Source organism: Hippocampus guttulatus, chromosome 13 (genome assembly GCF_054856545.1).
Source record: "Hippocampus guttulatus isolate MCC_2025c chromosome 13, RoL_Hgut_1.0, whole genome shotgun sequence".
Classification (NCBI taxonomy): Eukaryota; Metazoa; Chordata; class Actinopteri; order Syngnathiformes; family Syngnathidae; genus Hippocampus; species Hippocampus guttulatus.
The window spans coordinates 7,208,503-7,231,254 of NC_141273.1; the positions used below are offsets into that span (position 1 = coordinate 7,208,503).

Genomic DNA, 22,752 nt, shown 5'->3' on the forward strand with positions numbered 1-22,752 from the left:
AGTAGTTTCGTTAACAGTCGTTCAATTCTAATTAAGACATTATTACTGCAATAAACCAAACTAGCAGTACTGTGTTGGGCATCAAAAGTGCCAGTTAGCAATAACTAAGTAAACAGGTTGATAACATAACAGATCTGGACCTTGCTGTGATTGTGATGGCCATAGTTGAAGGAACGCCTTTGTTTTTTCTTTTTTTAATAATTAGGGTAATATTTAATTCAATTCCTCAGTGGAGTACATAAGAGCAGGGGCGGTTCTGGATCAATTTCACTGAGGGGGCCGGGCTGGGGCCAGGGGTTTTGATGGGGGGGGGCACATTCAACCCAGGGCTAAAAAGACAGATTCAAAATCTTATTTGACTTTTTATTTCTTCAGACTTTGAAATTGTAGTCATAACATTACAGTGATGAGAAAAAAACAGTATTAGGAGGGCTAAAATGTCTGCAAGCGTAACAATACGTCTGTTGAGAATATTCAAGCCAGGGGATGATATGGTACCAGCCTGCCGGGGACAAAAATTGCAAATACACTGAAGCTAGATGTTTTACATGCATATAATTATCCAAATTTTAAAAGGCAATGTCTTATATATTGATCCTGTTAAATTAAAATAAAAAGGGAGACTAAAAAAGTTACACGCGCGCGCACACACACACACGCGCACACACACTCGCACACGCAAATAGCACTCGTGTCGTGGTAATTTCCTTCTCTGCGGACTGCTTCTCATTTTCCCGCTCATTTTTAAATGGCGCAGCGCACTAAAGGGTCCGACTAGAATGTTAAATCACGCACTTTGGTTCCACCTTTCGCGTCGGCGACTCGGCACGACTGCGTAATCTGCGCTCGGAGGGGGGCCAGAATCGGTGCTACAGGGGCACTGGCCCCCGTTGCCCCCCCCCCCCCGAACCGCCACTGCATAAGAGGTACTCAGGTGAACCTGGAGAAGGATTCTGTTTCCTTAAATTTTAGGATGTATGAATTACCAATGTCAGTCGCCCATCAGCCGAGGTTGGAGAGGAGGAATTAAGCCATAGAAAGCAGTTTGGTCCCGTTAGCAAAGGCTCGATCACCGATGTAGTACGCCGTTTTTCCTTCCTCGCGCGCCTTCGCCACCAGCGGCCAGAGTAGCTTTCTTCTCTCCCTTGTAGATGGTGACAAATCCTCAGCGAAGCGCATGTTGTTGTTTTGAAGAAAACTGGGTTTTTTTGCAGCCTTCCAGACAGCATCTCGGAAGATTCGCGATGTGAATTGGAGAATGATCCCTCGAGGCTTGGATGCATCATTTTTCAGCTGTCCCAGTCGATGTAGTGTCAATGGCGTGAAGAAATTTGTCTTTTCTCTCTCCGGGCAGGACCGCTTGGCAGATCGAGATTACCTCCTCACGGACATTTTGGTTTTTCTTTTCAGCTACACCATAGAGTCGTAGATTCCAGCGTCGTGAGTAGTTTTCAAGTTCAGTGAGACGCCCCTCCATCATGCTCACTTTCTTTTCCATAAGTCCAACGCGGTTGTCGACTTGTTTTGGATTTGCTTTTACATCTCTTAATTCGGCGCAGGCTGTATTCAATGTTTTCGTGAGGTTTTCTATTTTCGTTGTATGTCCTTTGTCATTTTACTGACATTTGTCTCCAACGTATCAAATCTGGTGTTAAACAGCGTTGATATTTGTTGCAACATGGTCGCGCTCTCTCCTTCGGTCGTGCGAGATTGCTTACTTTTCTTCGACGCCGGTGGCTTGGACGGCGAGACGGGCAATGCGGGAAAGTCAGTTTCCATAACCGTTAGGACGGGTTGGTTTTGCAGGCAGTAGGCGTGCGCGCCATCCACGAGCACATTCTCAGGTGCGGACTTCAGCTCCATTTAGTCAATGCTGCCGATAATGCTGCTAGCTTAGCACGTGTCGAGGCAACTTTTAAGAAAGAGAACTAGGATTGCGCTAAGGATAGGTTACCGTGAGTGCAGCAAAGTCAAGAGGAAAAAAAATTAAAATTTTCTGACATGAAAAAAATAGAAGCGTTATCTGTGTTCCATTAACTATATCGAGTCAGGTAAGCAGCTCCCAAAAGCACAACCGCTTACGTCGCCATCTTGGCTCCCTTCCCTAAAAATGATCATTAGCTCCCTAGCGTCATCTGGTGTATTATGACGTTATGACTCAAGTTTAAAAAAATCTCAAATCACCTCATGGAAAACGTTACTTTAATCGTCATTGTTTCAATTATTTTCCCATTCAAAACGATAAACGCTTTTCTATTGTTTTTATCCTCATCACAACGCAAAGTGTGTTAAAATTTGCTGTACTTAGCAACGTCACAAGTCGTGTACAATATGAGCGATTCGTACGTTTTCCGGGTGACATTGAACGCACCGTTCGTCACAGCTGAGCTCATCGTCTTGGCTCTGAGCATGCGCAGGAGGGGGCAGTCAGGGAGTGTCGACCGGTGCGCCTAATCGGATGTGAAGCCTCACGCTATGGCTTTGGATCGACCCGGCGTCGTTTTTGAAATAATGACCCGATGACGGAAATACATGTTTTTCGTAAGAAATGCAAATGAAGTGAACGTCTGTTTTGGGAATGAGATTGTCGGACTAGCAGGTCATTTGTTGGCTATCTTTTGTTTGAATGACATCCGAAGGGACTGGGAATTAGTCATTCCCAAAAGACTTTTGTCTGATTGCCAAATCCTCTTAAATTAGGTGTTAAATATCGGGCTGTTTTGTGGACCTTTAGTCATTTAAATAGGTTAATCATTCATTTATCTAGCTTTCCACAACTCCTTTTCACGACTGAATGGAAAATAGTATATTTTCACATTGTTCTAGAGTCACTGTAAAGTAACGTTTCGTGAGAAAAATCACTGGTGCACTTTATTTTGCTGCCACTCTAGATCATCTCATTATGAGTCATAATACCTCTAAACCCATTAAAGATATTGGATCCATAAACTGGAGGATGTAAGAGGCTGGCCGTCCCTTATGCAAACCTCCTAAAACCTGCAAGCAGAGGCACCAGTGAGCAGTCCAAACCATCAGCTAGTACATTCCCCGTGCCAGTGAGATGCTGAGGGCCACGGTGGACTCAGTGGAGGAGCGGGATGATGAGCAGGAGGATGAAGGAGATGAAGAGCTGCGGGACGGAGGGGTGCCTTTCTACGTCAACCGAAGTGGCCTCCCCATGGATGAAGACACCTGGGAGAGGATGTGGCGCCATGTAGCTCGGATCCACCCACACGGGGATGCTTTGGGGAAGGGCATCCGGGGTGGAACTGACCTACCCAAGGTGAACTTTTCAATTAATTTTAGTTCAGAAATATTTGGACCATAGACAGAGTTTTTACGTTTGTGTGTCTTTACACCAGCATAATGGATTTGAAGTAATTAACATGGGATTGAAGTGTGAAATACTTTCATCTTTAAAAGATGTCACAAAACTTAGGTAATTAACCATTAAATACTTGGATGAACGTTCTTGACCTGAAGTTCCACTGATATCACCATTTGGGTTGGTGTCTCCACTTTTGTCTATAGTGTTTGAAAAGTATGCTCGATTGTGTCTGGATCTGAATGAGCACTGTGATTGGCTAATGTGTGAAAAGAGGTGGTTCTCAGAGAGGATGATTAGTGCTTCCATTCCCTCATGAGTACTGTGAGTTATTGTGCAAAGAAAGAACCATAGCACAGAAAGGCAGGAAAAAACAATTTCTCCGAAAGCATGTTGGAAAATCTATGCATGGAAAATCATTTTAAAAAATTGCTTTTCTCAAAATACATATTTGCCTGTCTCATGTCGTTGATCATCTGATGTGGTCTTACATAATAGAAGACTTGTCCTAACTGTACATACTGTCCATGTGACGTGTACACCAAGCACAGACATTTTCCACCCACTGTATCCTGTAACTGCACGTTGCATGGAGGTCTGCATGTGTAACGCAAAGGGACTTTTGTCTTGCAGATTCCAATACCAAGTGTGCCTACATACCAGCCTACAACCACAATTCCACTGCGCCTAGAAGCCATACAGAAATATATCAGGGAATTACAGTATCCTTTGACAACAGAGCAATGGTTTTTGAGTACAGTATATTTAACTATTGCTATACTTGTTGAAATTTCATGACGAACACAAATTGCCTTGTCTTTCTTGCTCCATTTGATGAAAAAATAATGGGTCAAAATGTGCATCGAAAATGACTTTAATTCGACACCAATTGCCAGCCATGGCTGAATTCATCCATAATTAACTAACCGGCCATGAATATCACAAGACACTTTAATGTATGCTGCCTTAACTCTGACCTACAGATACAATCATACCGGGACACAGTTTTTTGAAATCAAGAAAAGCCGCCCTCTTACTGCGTAGGCAAACATTTCTTTTAAATTACCCGTATGTGTGACTTACTGAATCTTATGCAAGCCTTGACTTTGGATACCTTTGTATAAGAGGTGATGCATGTGAAAAGCGTTTTTTGCCAAATACGACAAAACTAGGGAAGTTCTGCGATACCAAACAAGGTGTAATGTTAAAGCAAAACCACACAGTACACTCATAGTTATACTCATAAATTCTGAGGTCAAGTATATTTTTATTCATTCAATATCAGTTGGAAGGAACACGGGGCAAAAAAAAGTGATGAAATTGAAATGTTAAAGCTATGTTGATTGTGTTGGGAGAAATGAAAGTCTTTCACTGAACTGAAGTACCAAGCTTTAAACATTGTTATGAACTTAAATGACCTATCTTTAAATGTGCACCTAAAATGCGTAATGCAAACACCTTATATATCATATATAATAATAAATCTTCAGGTGTTACTTGTCCTCAAAATTGTTGTATTTGATACACTATATTGACACATTTTTGACACATATACTGTACATTTTAATGGTAACATTGTTTTGTGCTGTTATCTTGTTACATAACTACCGTGATGTGAAACTCAAAGCACATGGTACACTGTGATCTTATTGTCACATTGTGCTGCACAGGTTGATGGACATTGCCAAGGAGATGACGCGTGAAGCCCTGCCAATCAAATGCCTGGAGGCGGTGATCCTGGGAATGTATCTTTACTACAGTACACTTTTGCTTGATCATCAGTTCCCTAAAGCAGCAGTCCCCAACCATAACTGGGCCACAGGACATTTGGTACCGGGCCACACAGAGAGAGTGAACCAAAAAAATGTGTTATTGATCAGTATGAAATACATTTTCAAGCGCCTCCACCTGTGACGAACCTCACATGATATACGGTCATAAAACAAATTAAAAACACAATCTAGCAAAAACATCTTTGGGGAGCTTTGAACAGGAGAAAAGGCCAAAGAATGAAACCAAAGAGCCCACTACCGTCGAGACGATATCCTGTTAAGTCAATCACGCTAGATACTGTACTGACTGTTTTTCTGAACCACCCCCCAGTACTCACCAATATAGTAAAGGTAGAAAAAGTCTGAGATCTTTGAATACAGCTCGGTAAAATCGAACAAGTTGCTTGACTATTTTTGTTGAGTCCATTTCCTTGACCAAGCTTGGCAAAGTTACCTCACCAACAGCATGCCGTCTGTGGAGCGTTTCCCCCTCAGCTTTAAGTCTCAGTTCTCAGGGACCCACTTCTACCACATTGTGCTGGGAGTCCACAGCGGCGGACGCTTCGGCGCGCTGGGCATGAGCCGGCGAGAGGACCTCATGTTCAAGCCCCTGGAGCACCGCTCTCTGATGGACTTGGTGCAGGACTTTGAAGGGGCCTACAGGGGCTATTGGCACACCCTGCTAAAGGTCAAGATCGGCCAGTACGTGTCGCACGACCCTCACAGCGTGGAGCAGATCGAGTGGAAGCACTCCGTCCTGGATGTAGACGGGCTGAGCAAGGGGGAGCTCCGGAAAGAGCTTGAGAGGCACACTCGAGACATGAGGCTCAAGGTAAAATTTGGTTCAGTACCCTTCATCTTGATTTGCTACACGTTTCCAATGTTTGTGTGTCAGTTAGGGGCACTAATAGCTACGTGAGCTCTGTAAATCTGTTTTCCTTCCTTTTACAGCAGCAACTGGTTTGAACGCGCTATATAAAGATGTATTGTAATACAGGGGTACGCTGAAGTTCTTCCATCAGGAGGGATTTCATTCGTCTTGAGTATAGTGAACCCATGCCATTCTTGGAACTGGGCTGCTCTGCAAATACAGAAAATCTGCAAATTATTATAATTGCACTGGAAAAGAAATACAGTACTCAGTAAACTCAATTTGGGGCAGATACTGCCAGTAAGCGTTTTCCATGAAAAACAAGTTGGCTCCCCAGAAATGAAAACAAAATGTAAAAAAATATTTGAAGACGCACACACGTGTATAGAAAGAGAGAGACAGATTTTTTTTTTAATGCGCAAATGGTCCACTGTATTTTGACAGCATTCCATGTTACATCCCTGAAGACTAATCATGAAACTGAGTTGACCTGCAATTCCTCTCCAACGACGCAGTACCCCCCCAACCACCACCCGCTGCCAGCCACATGATAAACAAATGATGGCAGCCTTGCTGCTGAGCTCTGCATGTAATGTGACTAATGTGGCGGCTGGCTCGGAACACTTTCTCGTACAGCTTCTCATTCCATCAATCGCCGCTGCGTTTTACCGCCAGCACTCAGCGCAATGACATTACCTCTCTTCGATCACGGTTACATTTTGATGAGGGCTGTGCCTTTTTTGTCTGCAGATAGGAAAGCCTGCACCTCCCTCTCCCACCAAAGACAGGAAAAATAGCATGGGCTCACCACTCAGAGGACAAGGAAGCCCCATTCGCAGGGTCAGCCGTGTTGAGAGACGGTACGATTACCCATCGCATGCTTGTGGTTTTACCTAATAACTGACTACTGATGATGCTAAACTTGTTTTCGTTTCAGTCCATCTGGAGAGAAAAAGGCTTTGGAACAGAAAGCATCTGGAGAGATGAGCGTGTATCAGATTCGAGTGTGAAGAATATTTTTTTCGTTTCTTTGACAAAGCCACTGATGAGGCTTCATCGATGGCCGACATTGGCCCATTGTCAGGGTGCAAAATAGGGAACCACCACCCATCTCCTCCTCCACATCCCCAAAAAGCCTCATTCACTGTCAAGTTGTCATGTTTTTTTTAAATTACGGTACTTCTAGAGCATTGTACGTGCATAACTGGTGCTGTTGCGTGTAAACATTTTTACTAACTTTATACAATCAGTGTACGTTACATTAGCAGAAAAAAAGGTAAGAGTATCAATCAGCATAAATGTGCTCCTTGACATATCAATGTGTGTCATTGTACTGTAAGTGTGATGGACTACTTTGTGTGTTGACTACAAATTACCCCCTGTGCCTTGTGACCAGACTAAAACAAAACAGAAGTCCTAGTCATCACCTGACTAAATGCAAATTAGAATTTTCATATTTTAGTATGCAAGTGTTTCAAATGTCAACACCTTCAAGGATGCATGCTTAGAGAGCTATGGACCTTAGTGACACATCATTGTGAATATGTCATTCTTATAAAGAGAAGGGTTGAGTAAATCAAGGACAAGGCACCATTTAGCATACTGTGGATTTTTCTCTCCCACTTGTTCTCCAGCGACTTTGCTCATGTATATAAACATGCATTCTTTGTAGCAATTTTTTTTAAATTTTTCACTTGCCTTAAAAAGTGATCACTTCCAAAAAGATGTCAAGGTATTTGTTGATGGCACTTTTTATCCTTGTAGTTTTGAGAACTGCTGCGTTCTGCTGTTTTATATGTCACAGTTGTCATCTGTAAAATATTACACATTTAAAACATGCGATTGTCAATAAATTGCCACAGACATGTTTGCGTCTTGTCTTTTGTTTGAGTGATCAACAAATTGTACCCACGCATAAATTAGTGGACATCCACTGATTGGCTGCTACAGTTGGTGGATAGCAGCCAACTTTGATATGTAAAATACACACGAAGGATTGTTCTTGGGTTGAGAAAAATGGTGATTTATTTCCAACATAGTAAAAAAAAAAAAAAAAAAAAGCAAGCTTCAATAAACAAATCTCTAACCGCCATTCTTATGGTCTCCAGGTGCCAAACACTCTAACAGTGCTTATGACACAGAGAAACAGACGCGGCACCCTATTGGGAAGAAAAATCTACTGACCCACTTCTTTCTTCCTTGTACATATTAGATGCCACACAGGCAATGCATACAATACATGCAGGAGTTTTGCTCACAACTGATTTATACCATTCTGAAACCATTCAAAAGGGAAACCACTAAGAATGATTCTTCGAATGCAAACATTTTTTTTTTTATGAGGACTGCAAATAGAGGTCAATGAATGCATGCATACCTAATCAACTGAATGATCCAGGTTTGAAAAAGTTGCACACTAACATATCCTCACTGAGGATAGGATGGAGGGCCAAGCAGCATTTAGGTCAAACTAGCACACACACATTGAAGTACACATTCATGAGATAGTCTTTGGTACACCCAGCAGGGATTGCCTTTTAACAGTCACCGTTTTGTCCTCATGGCTTACTTTTGCTTGTTTGATCTGATCGGACAATGCTCGAATATGTTAGAACTGAGTTAGATCCAGAGGTATTAGGACAATGACAAATATTTTATGGTTTTGTCTTCATAGCACGCCTTAATTTCATTCATCCGTTCATTATCTGAACTGCTTTATCCTCACGAGGATTGCGGGCATGCTGGAGTCTATCGCAGCTGTCTTCGGGCAGTAAGCGGGGGCACACCCTGAACTGGTTGCCAGCCAATCACAGTTTGTCGATCAAAAATTTACAATCATGAGACACCTTTGTGCATGTGAATGATGGATGAAATTAAGACCAACTTGAATGAATGGACGAGGTAAGTATGGAGGACAGGAACCGCTCACATGCCAAAGGGTATAAGCTTATGTGACAAATATGATGGCGGCATCCTAAATATACAAGACTTTGCAAAGGAAATGGTGTAAACTCAATATTCTTCAATAGCTAATCAGTCCTTGAATCACATCTCCATTGTATAAAAATCAGTCATGATCAGTCAAATATTTCCAGACCCAAGAGTAATTAGTTTGCTGAATCAAATCTTAATGAAAGCAAATGAAAAAAAATAAACAATTTACTCAGTACAATAACATTTTTGGTGAAATACTTCAAATTAAATAAATTAAATGTGCAACTTGTAAACAGCAACCATACTCTCTACAGTCATGAGTATATACTACACTATATAGAAATATTCTAAACTGTTCCTTCCTTGCACTTGTGACTCGCACCCAAGTCAGCGCATGCATAATTTCACAATAACACAGAGCAATACTGTCCACACTCTAAAAACAACTGGGTCAAAAATAACTCAATTTGGGTAAAAATTGGACTGATCTATAATTGAGGCCAAATTTTGGATTGCTTGGTCCAAAACTACTCAGACATTTGCTTCAAATTGATCCAAGGAGTGGATCGGTCTATTTTTGACCCAACTGTTTTACTTATAGAGTGCAATTTTCACAAGGCCGACACTGCAAAATTTCAGGACTAACCGCTGAATAAAATTCTATCCAAAGGCCTTTTTTCTTTTAACACGCTGCTGCATTTAAGTTCATCCGGAATTTTGCCACAAGACTGAGATGATCAGATGGGAATATATAGCTGGGGAGACCATTCATGGAACACAAGGTTTCCTCAGAAAGCAGTGAGAGATAGCCAAGCAACTTCAGACCTTCACAGCCAAATTTGCCTAGTAAGAAAAACAAAGAAACGAGTAGTAGTATTCTTAAAATAATTGTGCAAGTATAGAATATGATGTGCAACAAAGAGGGATTCCCTCAATTACCTTCTTGATCTGAGATGTGCTCAGGGGAATAGAATATGTAGTCCACAGTGGCTCCCCCCTCAGAGTGCAGTGTTGTGACTTCCGGGTTGCCAGAGTGAGGGAATCTGTGTTTATAGGTGGACTCCAGGTCTAATTGGTGTCTGATTATGTGTTGAAAACTGTCACACACAAACATGACAACATACAAATTCTTTTGTGCATCACAACGAAGAGGTTTTCTCTTTAAGGCCAAGTCGACAGTATTTAGGTTTAACTAACCTAAAAGCTGAATGACTTCTGCTTGACGCCCCTTAAAAAGAAAGAAGAAAATCAGTCACGTGTATATTCCGCATCAGGGGGGTTCAGGCGTGTATTTCTGCAGTTTATTGCACTACCTGGATTGTTGTCGGTGACACCAGGAATGAATGGTAAATCACATGGATGAATGCAAGAAAGTGGACAAAAGCGCAGTTCCAAGAGTGAGTCGAGGCTGAAGCGACGTCTCCCTGCAGGAGATCCGTGAACCATTAGAGTCAAGCAGTAATTCGGATTTGTCATTGATTGTTATATTGCTCATACAGAACACAAAGCGGGCCCGAATGCTGACCTGTGACTGGACTGTGGCTTGCATCCACATCACTGGAAGAGACATACTGGCAGCTGTCAGAAATTCCCAGACAGACGGGCCAGAGAGGAGCACATAGTATGTCACACGGGGCTTTGTGTGAAAGATCTTTCTGACCTGACACCTGTTGTATATAGGAAAAGGGAAAATGAACAGATCAAGCCATCCCTCAATATTAAGTACCATACATAACTCACTTAAAAAAAATCTCAAAATTATTATTAAATATGAGCTCTTTGTATTTTTATTGAAAAACATGAGAACACGGCAGCCTAGTGTTTAGCACATCTGCCTCACAGTCCTGAGGCTCAGGGTTCAGTCCCAAACTGCCAATGTACCAAATGGCCTGTTCATTAAGCATACATAATGTGATTCCGTAGTTGAGTCTCACCATCCATGCCGGCACACCCTGGAAGTCGAGCTCCCCAGTGGTGATGAACTGGTAAAGAGGCATATGTGGCACAGAGTTGAAGTCCCCACACAAAATAACATTACAGTGTTCACCTTTGGCCTTCCACAAGTTGACCACACTGTTGATCTCTGCCAGCATTATGGCCAACTGAGCCAGTTTGATGTCACCCCTCCTGGGATTAAACAGCAGGTGCGTGTTGGCCACACATAGCAGGGAACCCTTCACTTTGTCCTTGGAGCCCTGGCAGACAACGGGTTGAAGCACCACAACTATGCCCACGTTATGTCGGTCCAGAAGTTCGGTTTGGGGTCTGAAGAACTCTATGGGAGTGACTGACACCTCAGAAAAGCGACTGCTGCGATAGCAAGTCGCACAGCCATCTGTCTTGTTCCCTGTGCGCCGCTTGTAGACACAGTTGTAGCCTGGACAAGCACCAAAGGAACATTTTCAGGAAATCTGTAACTTGATACCCACAAACATGTCTGGTTGTAAGTGATGTACACACATAACGACAATCTGGCGAAATGTGAGCACTTTGCCTCCCTTACGCTAAATGTCAGGAAAGGCCCCGATTGTCTTTAAAAGTTGATATTCCACCAAATGCCGCTCAAGTACTAATTACATTGATTGCTTGGGTGGGGACTGTTTTTTGTTGTTTTTTTAAATGTCAAAAATCAGTATGTGCCGTTTAAGACTCACCCATCTGAGTCAGGAAAGGATGTAGCTGCGTTTGGTAGTGGTTCTCCTGGACCTCTTGAAGACAAAGAATCTGAATAGCAACAACGTAATGTGTGGGTTTGATCACATATTATTAAGTACTTTAGTCAACTTTTTTTAATATATATATATATATATATCTTAATAGTTTGTGCAGGTTTATCTTAAAATGTGGCTTTGTTAACTTTGTGTGGTATTTGACTCACATCTGGCATCCATTTCTGTATGTCCTCCAAAAGCAGGCTGCAGCGGTTGCTCCACTCCAGTACCTCTGGAGGGCAGTGTGCGTAGAGCTCCATGTTTGTCTCTAGCAGGTCCTGGGCCAAGATGTTGTAGGACATGACAGTCAAGTCCATGAAAGGCTTTGTGAAAGGCACCAGAGTGCCGGATTGCTCTGATGAAATGTCTTGCCACAACCGCCAGATTACTGTTGGAATCGATAATTGCATACGTTAACTATTCAAGAATACTAAATTAATCTGTGAAGACAGTTCAAGGAAGATGTCACAATCGTACCTTCAAAGGGTGTTGTTTGCTCCAGTGAAGGGTAATAGCTCAGAGTAGGAAACTGCCAGCGCGGGCAAAAGATTTCCTCTCTACCACCGAGTCCCGCTGGAAAATGCCATCCACTTGGTGTCTTACATTGATTTTCAGCACGGGAGAGAAGTGATGTCTGCATTGGAGTTGAATTTGTTCCACCAGTGAGCATTACATCAGCATATTCATCCCAGCACTCTGTTTGTTGTGCAATGCCCACAGCTGCATTTCCCGAGTCTTCGGAGCTTTCCATCCTCGCAAGAGCCCCCATAAACCAGATGACACGTAGGTCATCGTCTTTCGCTACAGTTTCTTCACAGTTGGGTTGCTTAAGTCCATCGTGCATTTGCTCAACTTCTTCTTCTTTTTTGTCTTCTTCTCCCTTTGAGTTGTTCCCCGTCACTGCATATCGGGCCTCACACATGTTTGAAGGTGCCTCCATTTTGGTGTGTGTGGAACTGACAGGTAGGTCCCGTTTTCCATCTGGTGTCTTGTTTTCTTTATCGGAGCTCTTGTCTTCCTTACCGGATAAGTGTTCGCTCTCCTTTTTCTCCTTTTGTCCTGTTGACAAATTGCTTTGGCTGAGCTGTTGGCCCGGCGGAATTTTCGGAGACTTGAACATCGGGCTTGTGGCAGCAGCACTCTCACACACCAACGTGCCATTGACAGCTGCAGAAAGGCAACAAAGTGCAGGATTCTTGACAAAGGTGAAGAGTGATGCATTACATTTACTGCGACACATTTACCTAAGTAACTTTTGGGATTAAAAAAATAAAAAATAAAAGAATTGAAAAATATATATTTTTAAATTTGCTCGCTAAAAATTGTGTTTTTACAATATGTTTGTGGGAATTGACAGTCATACAATACATTCTTATTCGCTATGGTGATGGACAGGCTGGAAAACGATGTTAGACAGGAATCTATGGACTATGACGTTTGCAGATGACGTTGTCATCTGTAGTGAGAGCAGGGAACAGAGGGGGGAGAAACTACAGAGGTGGAGGTTTGCCCTGGAAAGGAGAGGAATGAAGGTCAGTCACAGCAAGACGGGGTACATGTGTGTGAATGAGAGGGACCCAAGCACAAGAGTGAGATTACAGGGAAAACACATAAAGAAGGTGGAGGATTTTAAGTACTTGGGGTCAACTGTCTAGAGCAATGGAGAGTGTGGAAAAGAGGTCAAGAAGCATGTACAGGCAAGCTGGAATGGCTGGGAAAAAAAGTGTCAGATGTGATGTGTGATAAAGGAGTTTCAGCTAAGATGAAAGGAAATGTGTATAAAACTGCGGTGAGACCAGCCATGCTGTTTGGACTGGACACAGTGTTACTGAAGAAAAAACAGGAGGCAGAGCTGGAGGTAGCAGAGATGAAGATGTTGAGGTTCTCTTTGGGAGTGACCAGGTTGCATAGGATCAGGAATGAGTACATCAGAGGGACAACTCACTTTAGAGGTTTTGGAGAGAAAGTCAGAGAGGCCAGATGGAGATGGTTTGGACATGTCCAGAGTAGAGAGAGTGAATATATTGGTCAAAGGATGCTGAGTCTTCAACTGCCAGGCAGGAGGCTGAGAGGAAGACCAAAGAGGAGGTTTATGGATGTAGTGAAAGAGGACATGAAGGTCGTTGTGTGAGAGAAGAGGATCCACAAGACAGGGTTAGATGGAGGCAACTGATTCGCTGTGGCGACCCCTGAGGGGAAAAGCCGAAAAGAAAAGGAGAACAAGTCGTGGTTAGACTTTTTTGGTCCACGCTTTGTTGGCTTTAAAAAAAAAAGGAAATGCATAGCAATTTTTAATTTAAGGGAGTGCATTAATGAATAATTGATTGCTTCATTAAATAATGTACTACTAATCGTGTTTGGCCAGGTTTCCAAAGGTTGTGCACAACTTTGCACATAAAACAAAATCATTTATGTTAAATGTGGTACAGTATAGTTAACACTTTTATCCAGTCAATTATTTTGTTATCGTATGAGAGGCCTATCGAATATGTTTCTTGTATGTAAATTTCAATTTAGTGTGTTTCCACTTGCCTCAAAACATTGCCACGCGCTGTCGTCGTGACGTCACAAGCAAAGAGCTGTGCTAACAGGTGCAGGCTAACGAGTTAGCATGTCCTCTTCCACAACCTCGACAGCTTGCGTCCCAAAAATAGTACTTTCTCCAAACCCGCGATTTTTTTTTTACAGTAACGCATTGATAGGGTTACTTTGTGCGAGGGAACGTTGGGTCCAAAACAACAACTTTAACTCGCGCACGTGACAATAGCTGTCAATTCAGCAAACAAAATGCATTATAAACTTAGCGCTAGCGACCTAGCCGTGTTTGTATCGCCACGCATTGGACAAAGGTGGACATAATGTTTGCATTAAATACAACGCAGACACATGCTTTCTTTCCAGTTGTGCTTACCCCAGGGTCGTCTAAGCAAGTAACGTGATAGCGGATACAGAGCGTAAAATAACAGGCAGCCGATCATGCTTGTTTTCTCCAGTTTGCGCGTGCGCGATCGGAGCTCACTTGAAAGGCTTTGTTTTCCAGAGTAGTACACATTACGAGGCTCAATTATAAGTTTCCACATTAAAGGAAACGTCAATGCACTGAAGGTACGAACTCACCAGAGAAATGTTCGCAAGCTTAGCTGTACTTAACTATGTACTTAATTTTTTTAAACATCGAACCAGATATGGTGATCGTTCTCATGGGGTTTAATTGAACAGTTAACTATTAAGTTTATAATCATCGGATAAACCATGCTTAATACAAGTGCAAATCACTATCTTGCACTAATGCAGTGCAGGCTTTGTTACCGCCGTTACAGCACTTAACAGTACAGTATATGAGTGGAATACAGTTTGCTCAAGTTCAACCTTGAACATGTATACACACAAGTTTACAAGTGTTAAATTTTTTCTCCATCTTAAGTAAGGGGTGTCCCCAGTTGTTGCATTCACAGCACTTTATGGGCTACTTCATTTAAGTATTGCCCTCTTTCAGTAAAAGTATTCCCCAACAAGCTTAGTTGAATTTACAACAATTTACATGTATCCAATTCTCAACTCAACCCAACTGTAATTTTAGAGTTTTCAGGTCATCAAACCAATGTTAATATCACACAGACAACCCAAGGAAATACAAAATGCAGTTTCTAAATACAGTACAGTACCTGTGTTGTCTCTCTAATCATATAATGAAGGAGACAAGGCGTGTTGGATAGAAATGCTGGGTAATGGAGTTTTAATGTTATTTTACCCATAACATCACAGTACCGTACCAATTTAATTTATTGAGGCAGAAGAAAAACCCAAACCTACTTGTCCCTATATGAAAAAGGAATTGCCCCCGAAACCTCATGATTGGCAATAACTTGGCAGCAATAACTGAAATAAAGCATTTGCGATAATTGGTGATGAGTCTTTCACATTGCTGTGGAGGAATTATGGCCCTGGCATCAGAAAGGAAGGTCCACTCCTGCTACCTGCTGGAGACTATACAGCACGGAATCTTGACAGGTGTACTCACTTTTGTGGGATATTTTATATATACAGCATTCAGTGGTCCCTTGATATGCCATCATTAATATTTTTCTAGATACTGTATATACAATGAAATGAGAAAATATAATGTCATGACTCAGACTCTGAATAAGTCCAAGATGCATGTACATTATTTAGTGCGGTATGCAATAATAATCACATGTTGGCTGACAGATGGAATTACACTAAGGTGTTTTATTTCACCTCACAGACTCTTGCATTCATGAAAAGTATGCCTCATTTTGGACAGTAAAGTCTTTGTTTCTTGATTGTACTGTATGCTTTTAGTTTCGTGGCTAACGCAAATGTCAACTCTGTCTTTTGAGTCCCTCTCTTTAGAGGATGATGATCCAGCGACGACATTGAGACGAGGCTTGGAGGAGGATTTTGGCGCAGACTTAGACGGTGAGTACATTATACCATGGGTTCTTAAACGCAGATTATGCTGATTATACAATTTTTGGATCAGCATATGCATTTCTGAACATTATATTCATCCAAATGTTCTTTCACTGCCTAATGCACTGCCTTTGTGTCTGCCTTCCATGTCACGCTGTAAATGCTCCTTGCTGTTTGATGCACTGTGCTTTCAATAAAACAGAACAAGAAGTCAGAAGCAATAAAGCATCTGTAGCTGATGTCTACCTACAAGCCTGCAAGCTGCTGGGTGTTGTTCCAGTCTCCTACTTCATCCGGAACCTCGACTCTCGCACCATGACCCTCAACCACCACGGCCTTGGACCGTTGGGGTGCAAGGCACTCGCTATTGCCTTGGTGGTGAGTCGCAAAATGTGATCATGTCACTAGGAGCAACATAATTAAAATGTACCTATTGATTAGCACGTCAGCTTCGCAGTTCTGAGAGTCAGTGTTTGAATCTCGGCACTGACCTTTCTGTGTGGCGTTTGCTTCTTCTCCCACATTCCAAAAAACATGAATGTTAGGTTAATTGAACAAGCTGATTGTCCACCGGTTTGAATGCTTGTTTTGTCTACATGTGCTCTGTGATTGGCTTTGCGACCAGTGCAGGGTGTAGCACGCCCTTTCGTCCAAAGTCAGTTGTGATAGACACGATAGAAAATGGACAGATGGACATTAATGATGAGTCTTTTGTGTTCAGAGTGACACGCATCTCAACATTCTGGAACTGGCAGACAACTACATCCAAGCAGAGGGAGCCAAGGACCTGTCAGAGATGCTGAAAGCTAATTTCACCATTCAACATTTGGTATCAAGAAAATATTAATAATAAATATTAAAAATAAATAATAAATAAATGTCTGTGCATTTGTGTATGTATACATCTTCTAGGACTTGTCGGACAACCATCTTCATTCTTCTGGAGCTGAGCATGTGGGTAAAATGTTGCTGGACAGCCTTTCACTAAAATCGATCAAACTTTCAGGTAATGTACACTATACAGTATAAATATCTATCTATCTATCTATCTATCTATCTATCTATCTATCTATCTATCTATCTATCTATCTATCTATCTATCTATCTATCTATCTATCTATCTACCTATCAACATTTCATCATTGTCATGTTTTTTTTGCATCCAACAAGGAAATGGATTTACAGATGATGATGCAAAGTATTTTGCAGAGGCTTTGTCTGTGAGTAGTTGATCCATCTACACCGGACAGAATTCTTTGTGCTCTATTCTTAAGTTGCGTTCATTTTTACCTGAAGGTCAATGTAAGTATGAAGGAATTAGACCTCAGCCATAATAAGTTTTGTGGACGAGGAGGGGAGCATCTAGGACTGTTGTTAGGTATGCAAACACTAACTCACCTCCATGCTGTCACATTTGTGTGGCTAGTTAAACATGAAGTCCTTTTTACAACGTGAAGTCCTATTTACAGCAAACAACGAGTGTCTGGAGGTGCTGAACCTTTGTTGGAATCAACTCAGAATGAAAGGAGCTGTTGCTCTCAGTGCTGGACTCAAGGTACTTGGGCGATCACTGCATGACAATACCTTTGGCCCTACATCATACTCTCATTGTTCTTTTAGGGGTACACTAGATACATATTATGGCAGTATTACAAACAGGAGTCTTAATAATTATCTCTAATTATTGTCGTGCCAATCCAAATGCCATGTCCCCGATGCCCATTTATTATTAAAACAAACTATTTTACAAATCTCACATCGACTTTTTTTGTTTTGTTTTTCTTACATCATCTACAAATGACTTGGGTCATCTCTCTGTTTTAAAAATCAAACGTGGATCTTGAGCAATCATGTTTGCCCACAAGGGGTAGAGTGCACTTGTAGGGACATAAACGGACTTCAGAGTGGAATATTGGTTTTCTTCGTATTTAGGTGAACACGATGTTAAAGCACCTTGACCTATCATGGAATGGTTTTGGGAATGAAGGGGCCCTCGCAATAGGCGAAGCTCTGAAATTCAATCACACTCTGGTGCACCTCAATCTCAACAACAACCGTATCACCAATGGGGGTGTCAGCATGCTCTGCAGGGGCCTTAAGTACAACGACACCTTGCAGGTGCTGATGGTGAGTAAAATGGTCACCACCAGTCTACATTCTGTGCTGTCTTATCCAAAATCGTGTTTTTTAATTTCTCCTCCAGCTGGCTTACAATTCACTAACAGTAGCGGGAGCACTGTCCTTGGTCTATATGGTAAAGAAAATGCCTAGAACTTCCTTGGAGGAGATTAACATCAGTGTAAGTGCATCTTTTCACATCCATTCGACATAATAATAGTCGAAGTCCTCACTGACATGAATTATTTCTAAATTTTCCACCTCGGGTCCCCCCTCCAAGCAGAATGTGTTGGTCAATGAAAACTTTTTACATCTGCTGGAGGTGACATGCAAAGAGCATCCTGGTGTGAATGTACAATACGCAGGTGTTGGAGGGTTTATTGCCAAGAAACCATTAAAACACATCGACCCAATGAAAGTCATCCAGGTTGGTTATACAGTATGTCCTCATGAAAACTTGTACAGTATCGCCAATGTCTGTCATCAATTCAACAAGTCACATAATTAGTTTGTGAAAGCATGTATTTAAGTGAAAAGTTTGAAAGTAATATTTCCCAAAACTGATAGTATACAGGGTGTCCCAAAAGTCCCTATAAACTGTTTTTTTTTTTCTACCGGTATTTTGTTTGAGGTATAATTCAGACAGACGAGTGGTCAGCAACATTAAAAGTTTAGGCTCTGGACTATTTGTTTGAATTCTCTTCCTTTGCCCGTAGCTCTTCAGTTGACTTTGGAGGAGTGTTGCAAAATTGTGGCTTCGCAATAGGGTTTTCTGTTCCCAAAAGTCACTTTTGAGAAGCTCTATAGGCCAAATGCTCCAATGTGTGGTTTAGTTTACAGTATTTCTCAAATCCGTTTTTTTTGGACAAATAATGCAGCATAAAGGCCAGATATTCCCTAAAACATCAAAATCTGAGAGCAGAGGTTTGCGCAAAGCCAGGGAAAGTCCATCCAGAGGGCTGCAGTGGACGTCATCATCTAAAAAAGCTTGACTCAACGGATGCTTCCGAGAGTACTAAAACTTGAAGTCCTTTTGTTTTAACCACCTGAATTTGGTACGTAAATTGTACTCCACGTCGGAGCAGTTTGACAGCAAAAAAGCTTCTCAAACTGGCACTCAACTGTGAAGAATAAATTCTTGTCACGTGACATTTTTTGCAATGCTGATTGACATGCCAACAAAACCCGCAAAGCCTTGTTGTCAAATGCCTTTTGGGACACGCATTCTATCAATCGGGCTCACCTATATGTATTTTTCTCCTATTGAAGGACTATCTGAATCAACACAAGCTCCGTCTGTGGGATTTCTTCCGAAATATTGACAAAGATGCCACAATGCGAGTTCCTGTGATTGATTTCAGGAACGCAATACAGGTTTGAGCATTTACTGGCCATTTTATTGGCCAAGAATGCACTCTGGGTTGAGCACTAAATGGTTCAGAAGTCTTGGATTGGATCATCTTGGATTTGACTGCATTTCAAATTGGCCTTGTCTGGAACACAACACTGTCAGTCATATGCGCTTTTTGCATATTCCTATTTTCACAAGTTGATTAACAAAACATTCACTGAGGAATTTAGGAATAATATCCTATTTTGCAATATAAAAAAGATGTAATGAGTTCTTCCAAAGTTCCAAAAACAGGCAATGAAAATATAATAGAAGACACAGACAACCATATTCCGCTGCCCAGTGCAAATACACACATAATAATGTGTTCAATTAATTCAGTTTTACAATGATTAAGGGGGGTTGATGCATGTTGTTGTCATATTTATGAATTAAATACAATGACATCTACCACACATACAGTATCAGCGGAGGGCAGAAACTGCCTGCGCCTGGATCAGATTCACCAAAATCACATTACATCAACTGCACCACAATTTAGACCTGGTTTGGCCGAGACTAAAGTCTGCTCTGCTTTCCGTCACCCAATTGTGAGGTGCTCTGGGGTGTGTAAAAGAAAATGCCCTTGGTCCGCCAGAACACCGAGCAAAGCACAATGCGGTTTGAAAATTTCTGAAAATTCCCAAAACATGATAAACTACACTTGTCCCTCCAGGAAAATGAACATGTGGGTGTTTTTACATCTACCGCACATGCCCTTGTCCACGAAAATAGAGCCCAGAGACTTAATATATTTGCTCTTGCTCTTATAACAGCAATCAACTGTTCCCTTGGATCGATTCCAAATTGAGGAGCTTATCCAAAGGCTCGATCGCGACAGGACAGGAATGGTGGACTACAGGTGACTATGCCCCATCATTTTTGCTGATATTTTCATTTACATTGCTCCTCTTGGTTTATTGAAATAAAACATTGTGTGCTGGCAATCCTGTTGTCAAACACTGGTTTTATAAGTGTTTGACTTATGGTATGATGCCGTCGAACTGTTTAATTTATGACCCTGTTACATTTTGTAGTCACATTCGCTGATGTTGCTATATGGCACAGAGATTTTTGTGCACATAGTAAAAAACAAAAACAAAAAAAAGTTAAGTATTCCCACCTGGGGTTAATTTACTCTTTTCACTGAATAAACACAATATAAAATGATGGTTATGATTAGTTAATGCTTAACATTTAGCTTGATGCCTTGGAGAAGTAAAACAGCTGTTTTATTCAATAACTTGACGAAATTCTGACACCTTTTCTAAATGGCATCATTTATTTTGTCTTGTAACCATTTATTGGACAAGGAAGCTAATTCTATAAGCGGATGTTCAAAATGGACCCACCATGCTTCAATATTGCGGTAGTGGAGCCACTCAACCAACCAAGTGAATATTAGTGGAATCAAAAATGTATAGTGTAAAATAACTACACTGAATGTGATGTGGTGATTTGCTCATAAATTTACTTAGACTATTAATTATGGAATTTTGCCCTCTTGAGCCGAACACAAATTCTGTGTATGAATGGCAAGAGGAGGATACCGAATTTAATTGTACATTCAGATTTTTAAAAAAAAGCATTTCAATGTTCTATCTATCACTATACAACACTGGCATAGATGAACAAATATATTTCTAGGAAATAAATAATTTTAGGACTAATTAGTGAAATCGGAAAGTTTTCTGTGGCACACATGATGATTTCTCACGGCACAAAATGGTTGGGGAAACAAACGCTTTAAAAAGCTAAGATCTCTAAGATCACCACATCTTGTCTGGCGTCAACCACATGCGAGTCTCTCCGATTGGGAGAGTTGAAATTCCGAAAGTGTGTCATAAAGCAGTGCTGATGCTCCTCTGCAGGGGACTGGTCGATACCAGGAAGCAGATGATGCAGAATCACCGCCGACAACTGCGCAAGGTCGCATCCCGTCTGAAGAAAGAGAAGCATAAGAGCGACCGCATCCTCAAGACCTTCCAGAACGCTGTGGAGGCACTGACGCCACACGGCTCTGCGGTCATCTCTCCAGAGGACACCAAAGAAGATTCCACTGGGTCAAATCGCTTTTCGGCCACTTTCCTTAGCTCTCGCCACCACATTGTGATGTCAAACAGTGGCACAATCTCCAACCCCAGCAGTGGCCACATCCACCTGCCCGTGTTGGCAGGCAGGACGCCACACCGTTTCACCAAGTCTCCAAACTTGCACTCACGTTCTCAACCCAATTTGCAGACTTGTTCCCTTCGGTCTGCCAAAGGCAGATCCATCCCTGCACGGGCTGTAAGTTCCAATCCAGAAACGGGCCATAGCAAGCTTAAACAACCAACTGTTAACCACTTGACCAGGTCCAGACCTGCTCTTGACACCATGGAGTTTGGGATTAAAGCCAAGAAAGGCAACAAATCTAAAGCGAAGAAACTTGTGGTGAAGTACTCAAAGAATCCAGAGACATTTTAAAATTTTCAATCAACAATGTGTCTCAATATTGGTGCGATGTAATTAGCTTGACCAGTAGAGGCTGTTTTCCTCAGAAAACTGAATAAACACAAGCATGTCGGCATCATTCTGTTGGATACCAGGAGCATTTAGAAAGGTAGTATGTAATTTACATTAACTTGATTTCATTCCAGGAGACAGGGAGTGTATTATAGTTTGATGCTATCAATGTTATGGCTTTGCATTTGAGGATGGACCGGAAGTTAGCGCACCGTCGTAGCCCAAATGTGGAAATGGTTCGTGCATAGAAACCATTCTGCTACATAACCAAGCAAATATTAGTAAGTGGTGGAAAGTACAAATACTTTATTACTGGACTTTATTACATAAGTATAATTTTTGAGCGCTTCCAGGATAAGTATTCCAACCTGGACTACAATCCAACTGATCAGAAGCTATACATGTACACTAATGGCTACTATGTCAACTACCACCTTTGGTTTAACCACACAGCTACGGCCACAGTCGAACCCCCTTTTGCTCCAACCCAAATCTAACATGTGACCTATTGGAAGAGTCACTGTTTTTTTCCCCTCACTTCAGCGCTCATAAAATCAAGTATCTCTTTTATGATTAAATGCAAATAAATCATCATATGCATCATCAATGTGTTTCTTCTTGTTTAGCGTGTATCAGGGTTCCATTATTGAAAGACATTAGTCTGACTACTGCAAATAGTGGATGATACGATT

General features: G+C 41.6%; 3 protein-coding genes across 4 annotated transcripts; 2 read left to right on the plus strand and 1 right to left on the minus strand.

Moving 5' to 3' along the window:
- The first annotated feature begins 302 nt into the window (after positions 1 to 302).
- Positions 303 to 7,833, plus strand: vash1 (vasohibin 1). Its single transcript, XM_086126992.1, has 7 exons — positions 303 to 3,283; positions 3,959 to 4,047; positions 4,309 to 4,365; positions 4,996 to 5,070; positions 5,548 to 5,929; positions 6,719 to 6,828; positions 6,906 to 7,833. Exons 1-7 carry the CDS (start codon positions 3,062 to 3,064, stop codon positions 6,976 to 6,978), a joined length of 1,008 nt encoding a protein of 335 aa, XP_085983118.1. The 5' UTR covers positions 303 to 3,061; the 3' UTR covers positions 6,979 to 7,833.
- On the minus strand, positions 7,812 to 14,626 carry angel1 (angel homolog 1 (Drosophila)). 2 transcript variants are annotated; one of them, XM_086126990.1, is made up of 11 exons: positions 14,525 to 14,593; positions 13,559 to 13,678; positions 12,091 to 12,780; positions 11,781 to 12,001; positions 11,557 to 11,626; positions 10,837 to 11,279; positions 10,428 to 10,569; positions 10,216 to 10,326; positions 10,100 to 10,130; positions 9,842 to 9,999; positions 7,812 to 9,745 (listed from the first exon to the last, which is right to left on the minus strand). In XM_086126990.1, exons 3-11 carry the CDS (start codon positions 12,731 to 12,733, stop codon positions 9,585 to 9,587), a joined length of 1,980 nt encoding a protein of 659 aa, XP_085983116.1. In that variant the 5' UTR covers positions 12,734 to 12,780; positions 13,559 to 13,678; positions 14,525 to 14,593; the 3' UTR covers positions 7,812 to 9,584. The 2 variants fall into 2 exon arrangements, with proteins under 2 accessions (XP_085983116.1, XP_085983115.1); XM_086126989.1 differs by lacking the exon at positions 13,559 to 13,678 and having other exon boundaries at positions 14,525 to 14,626.
- Positions 14,627 to 15,448: 822 nt separating this feature from the next.
- Positions 15,449 to 22,610, plus strand: lrrc74a (leucine rich repeat containing 74A). The gene is made up of 13 exons (XM_086126991.1): positions 15,449 to 16,053; positions 16,250 to 16,425; positions 16,769 to 16,876; positions 16,960 to 17,053; positions 17,218 to 17,267; positions 17,344 to 17,425; positions 17,517 to 17,602; positions 17,980 to 18,174; positions 18,251 to 18,346; positions 18,449 to 18,592; positions 19,435 to 19,539; positions 20,332 to 20,417; positions 21,427 to 22,610. The coding sequence occupies exons 1-13, from the start codon at positions 15,927 to 15,929 to the stop codon at positions 22,019 to 22,021; spliced, it is 1,944 nt and encodes a 647-aa protein (XP_085983117.1). The 5' UTR covers positions 15,449 to 15,926; the 3' UTR covers positions 22,022 to 22,610.
- Positions 22,611 to 22,752: the final 142 nt, after the last annotated feature.

Bases quoted from the DNA above. Each gene is read 5' to 3' on its own strand.
- vash1 (XM_086126992.1), top strand. From the start codon at position 3,062: ATGCTGAGGGCCACGGTGGACTCAGTGGAGGAGCGGGATGATGAGCAG. The intron at 4,366-4,995 runs GTAGGCAAACAT...TGTGCTGCACAG, and splicing joins AAAAGCCGCCCTCTTACTGC to GTTGATGGACATTGCCAAGG. The intron at 5,930-6,718 runs GTAAAATTTGGT...TTTTGTCTGCAG, and splicing joins CTCGAGACATGAGGCTCAAG to ATAGGAAAGCCTGCACCTCC.
- angel1 (XM_086126989.1), bottom strand. From the start codon at position 14,591: ATGATCGGCTGCCTGTTATTTTACGCTCTGTATCCGCTATCACGTTAC. The intron at 12,002-12,090 runs GTACGATTGTGA...CGATTCCAACAG, and splicing joins GCAAACAACACCCTTTGAAG to TAATCTGGCGGTTGTGGCAA. The intron at 10,570-10,836 runs GTGAGACTCAAC...TATATACAACAG, and splicing joins AGGGTGTGCCGGCATGGATG to GTGTCAGGTCAGAAAGATCT.
- lrrc74a (XM_086126991.1), top strand. From the start codon at position 15,927: ATGCTTTTAGTTTCGTGGCTAACGCAAATGTCAACTCTGTCTTTTGAG. The intron at 16,877-16,959 runs GTATCAAGAAAA...TACATCTTCTAG, and splicing joins ATTTCACCATTCAACATTTG to GACTTGTCGGACAACCATCT. The intron at 19,540-20,331 runs GTTTGAGCATTT...CTCTTATAACAG, and splicing joins ATTTCAGGAACGCAATACAG to CAATCAACTGTTCCCTTGGA.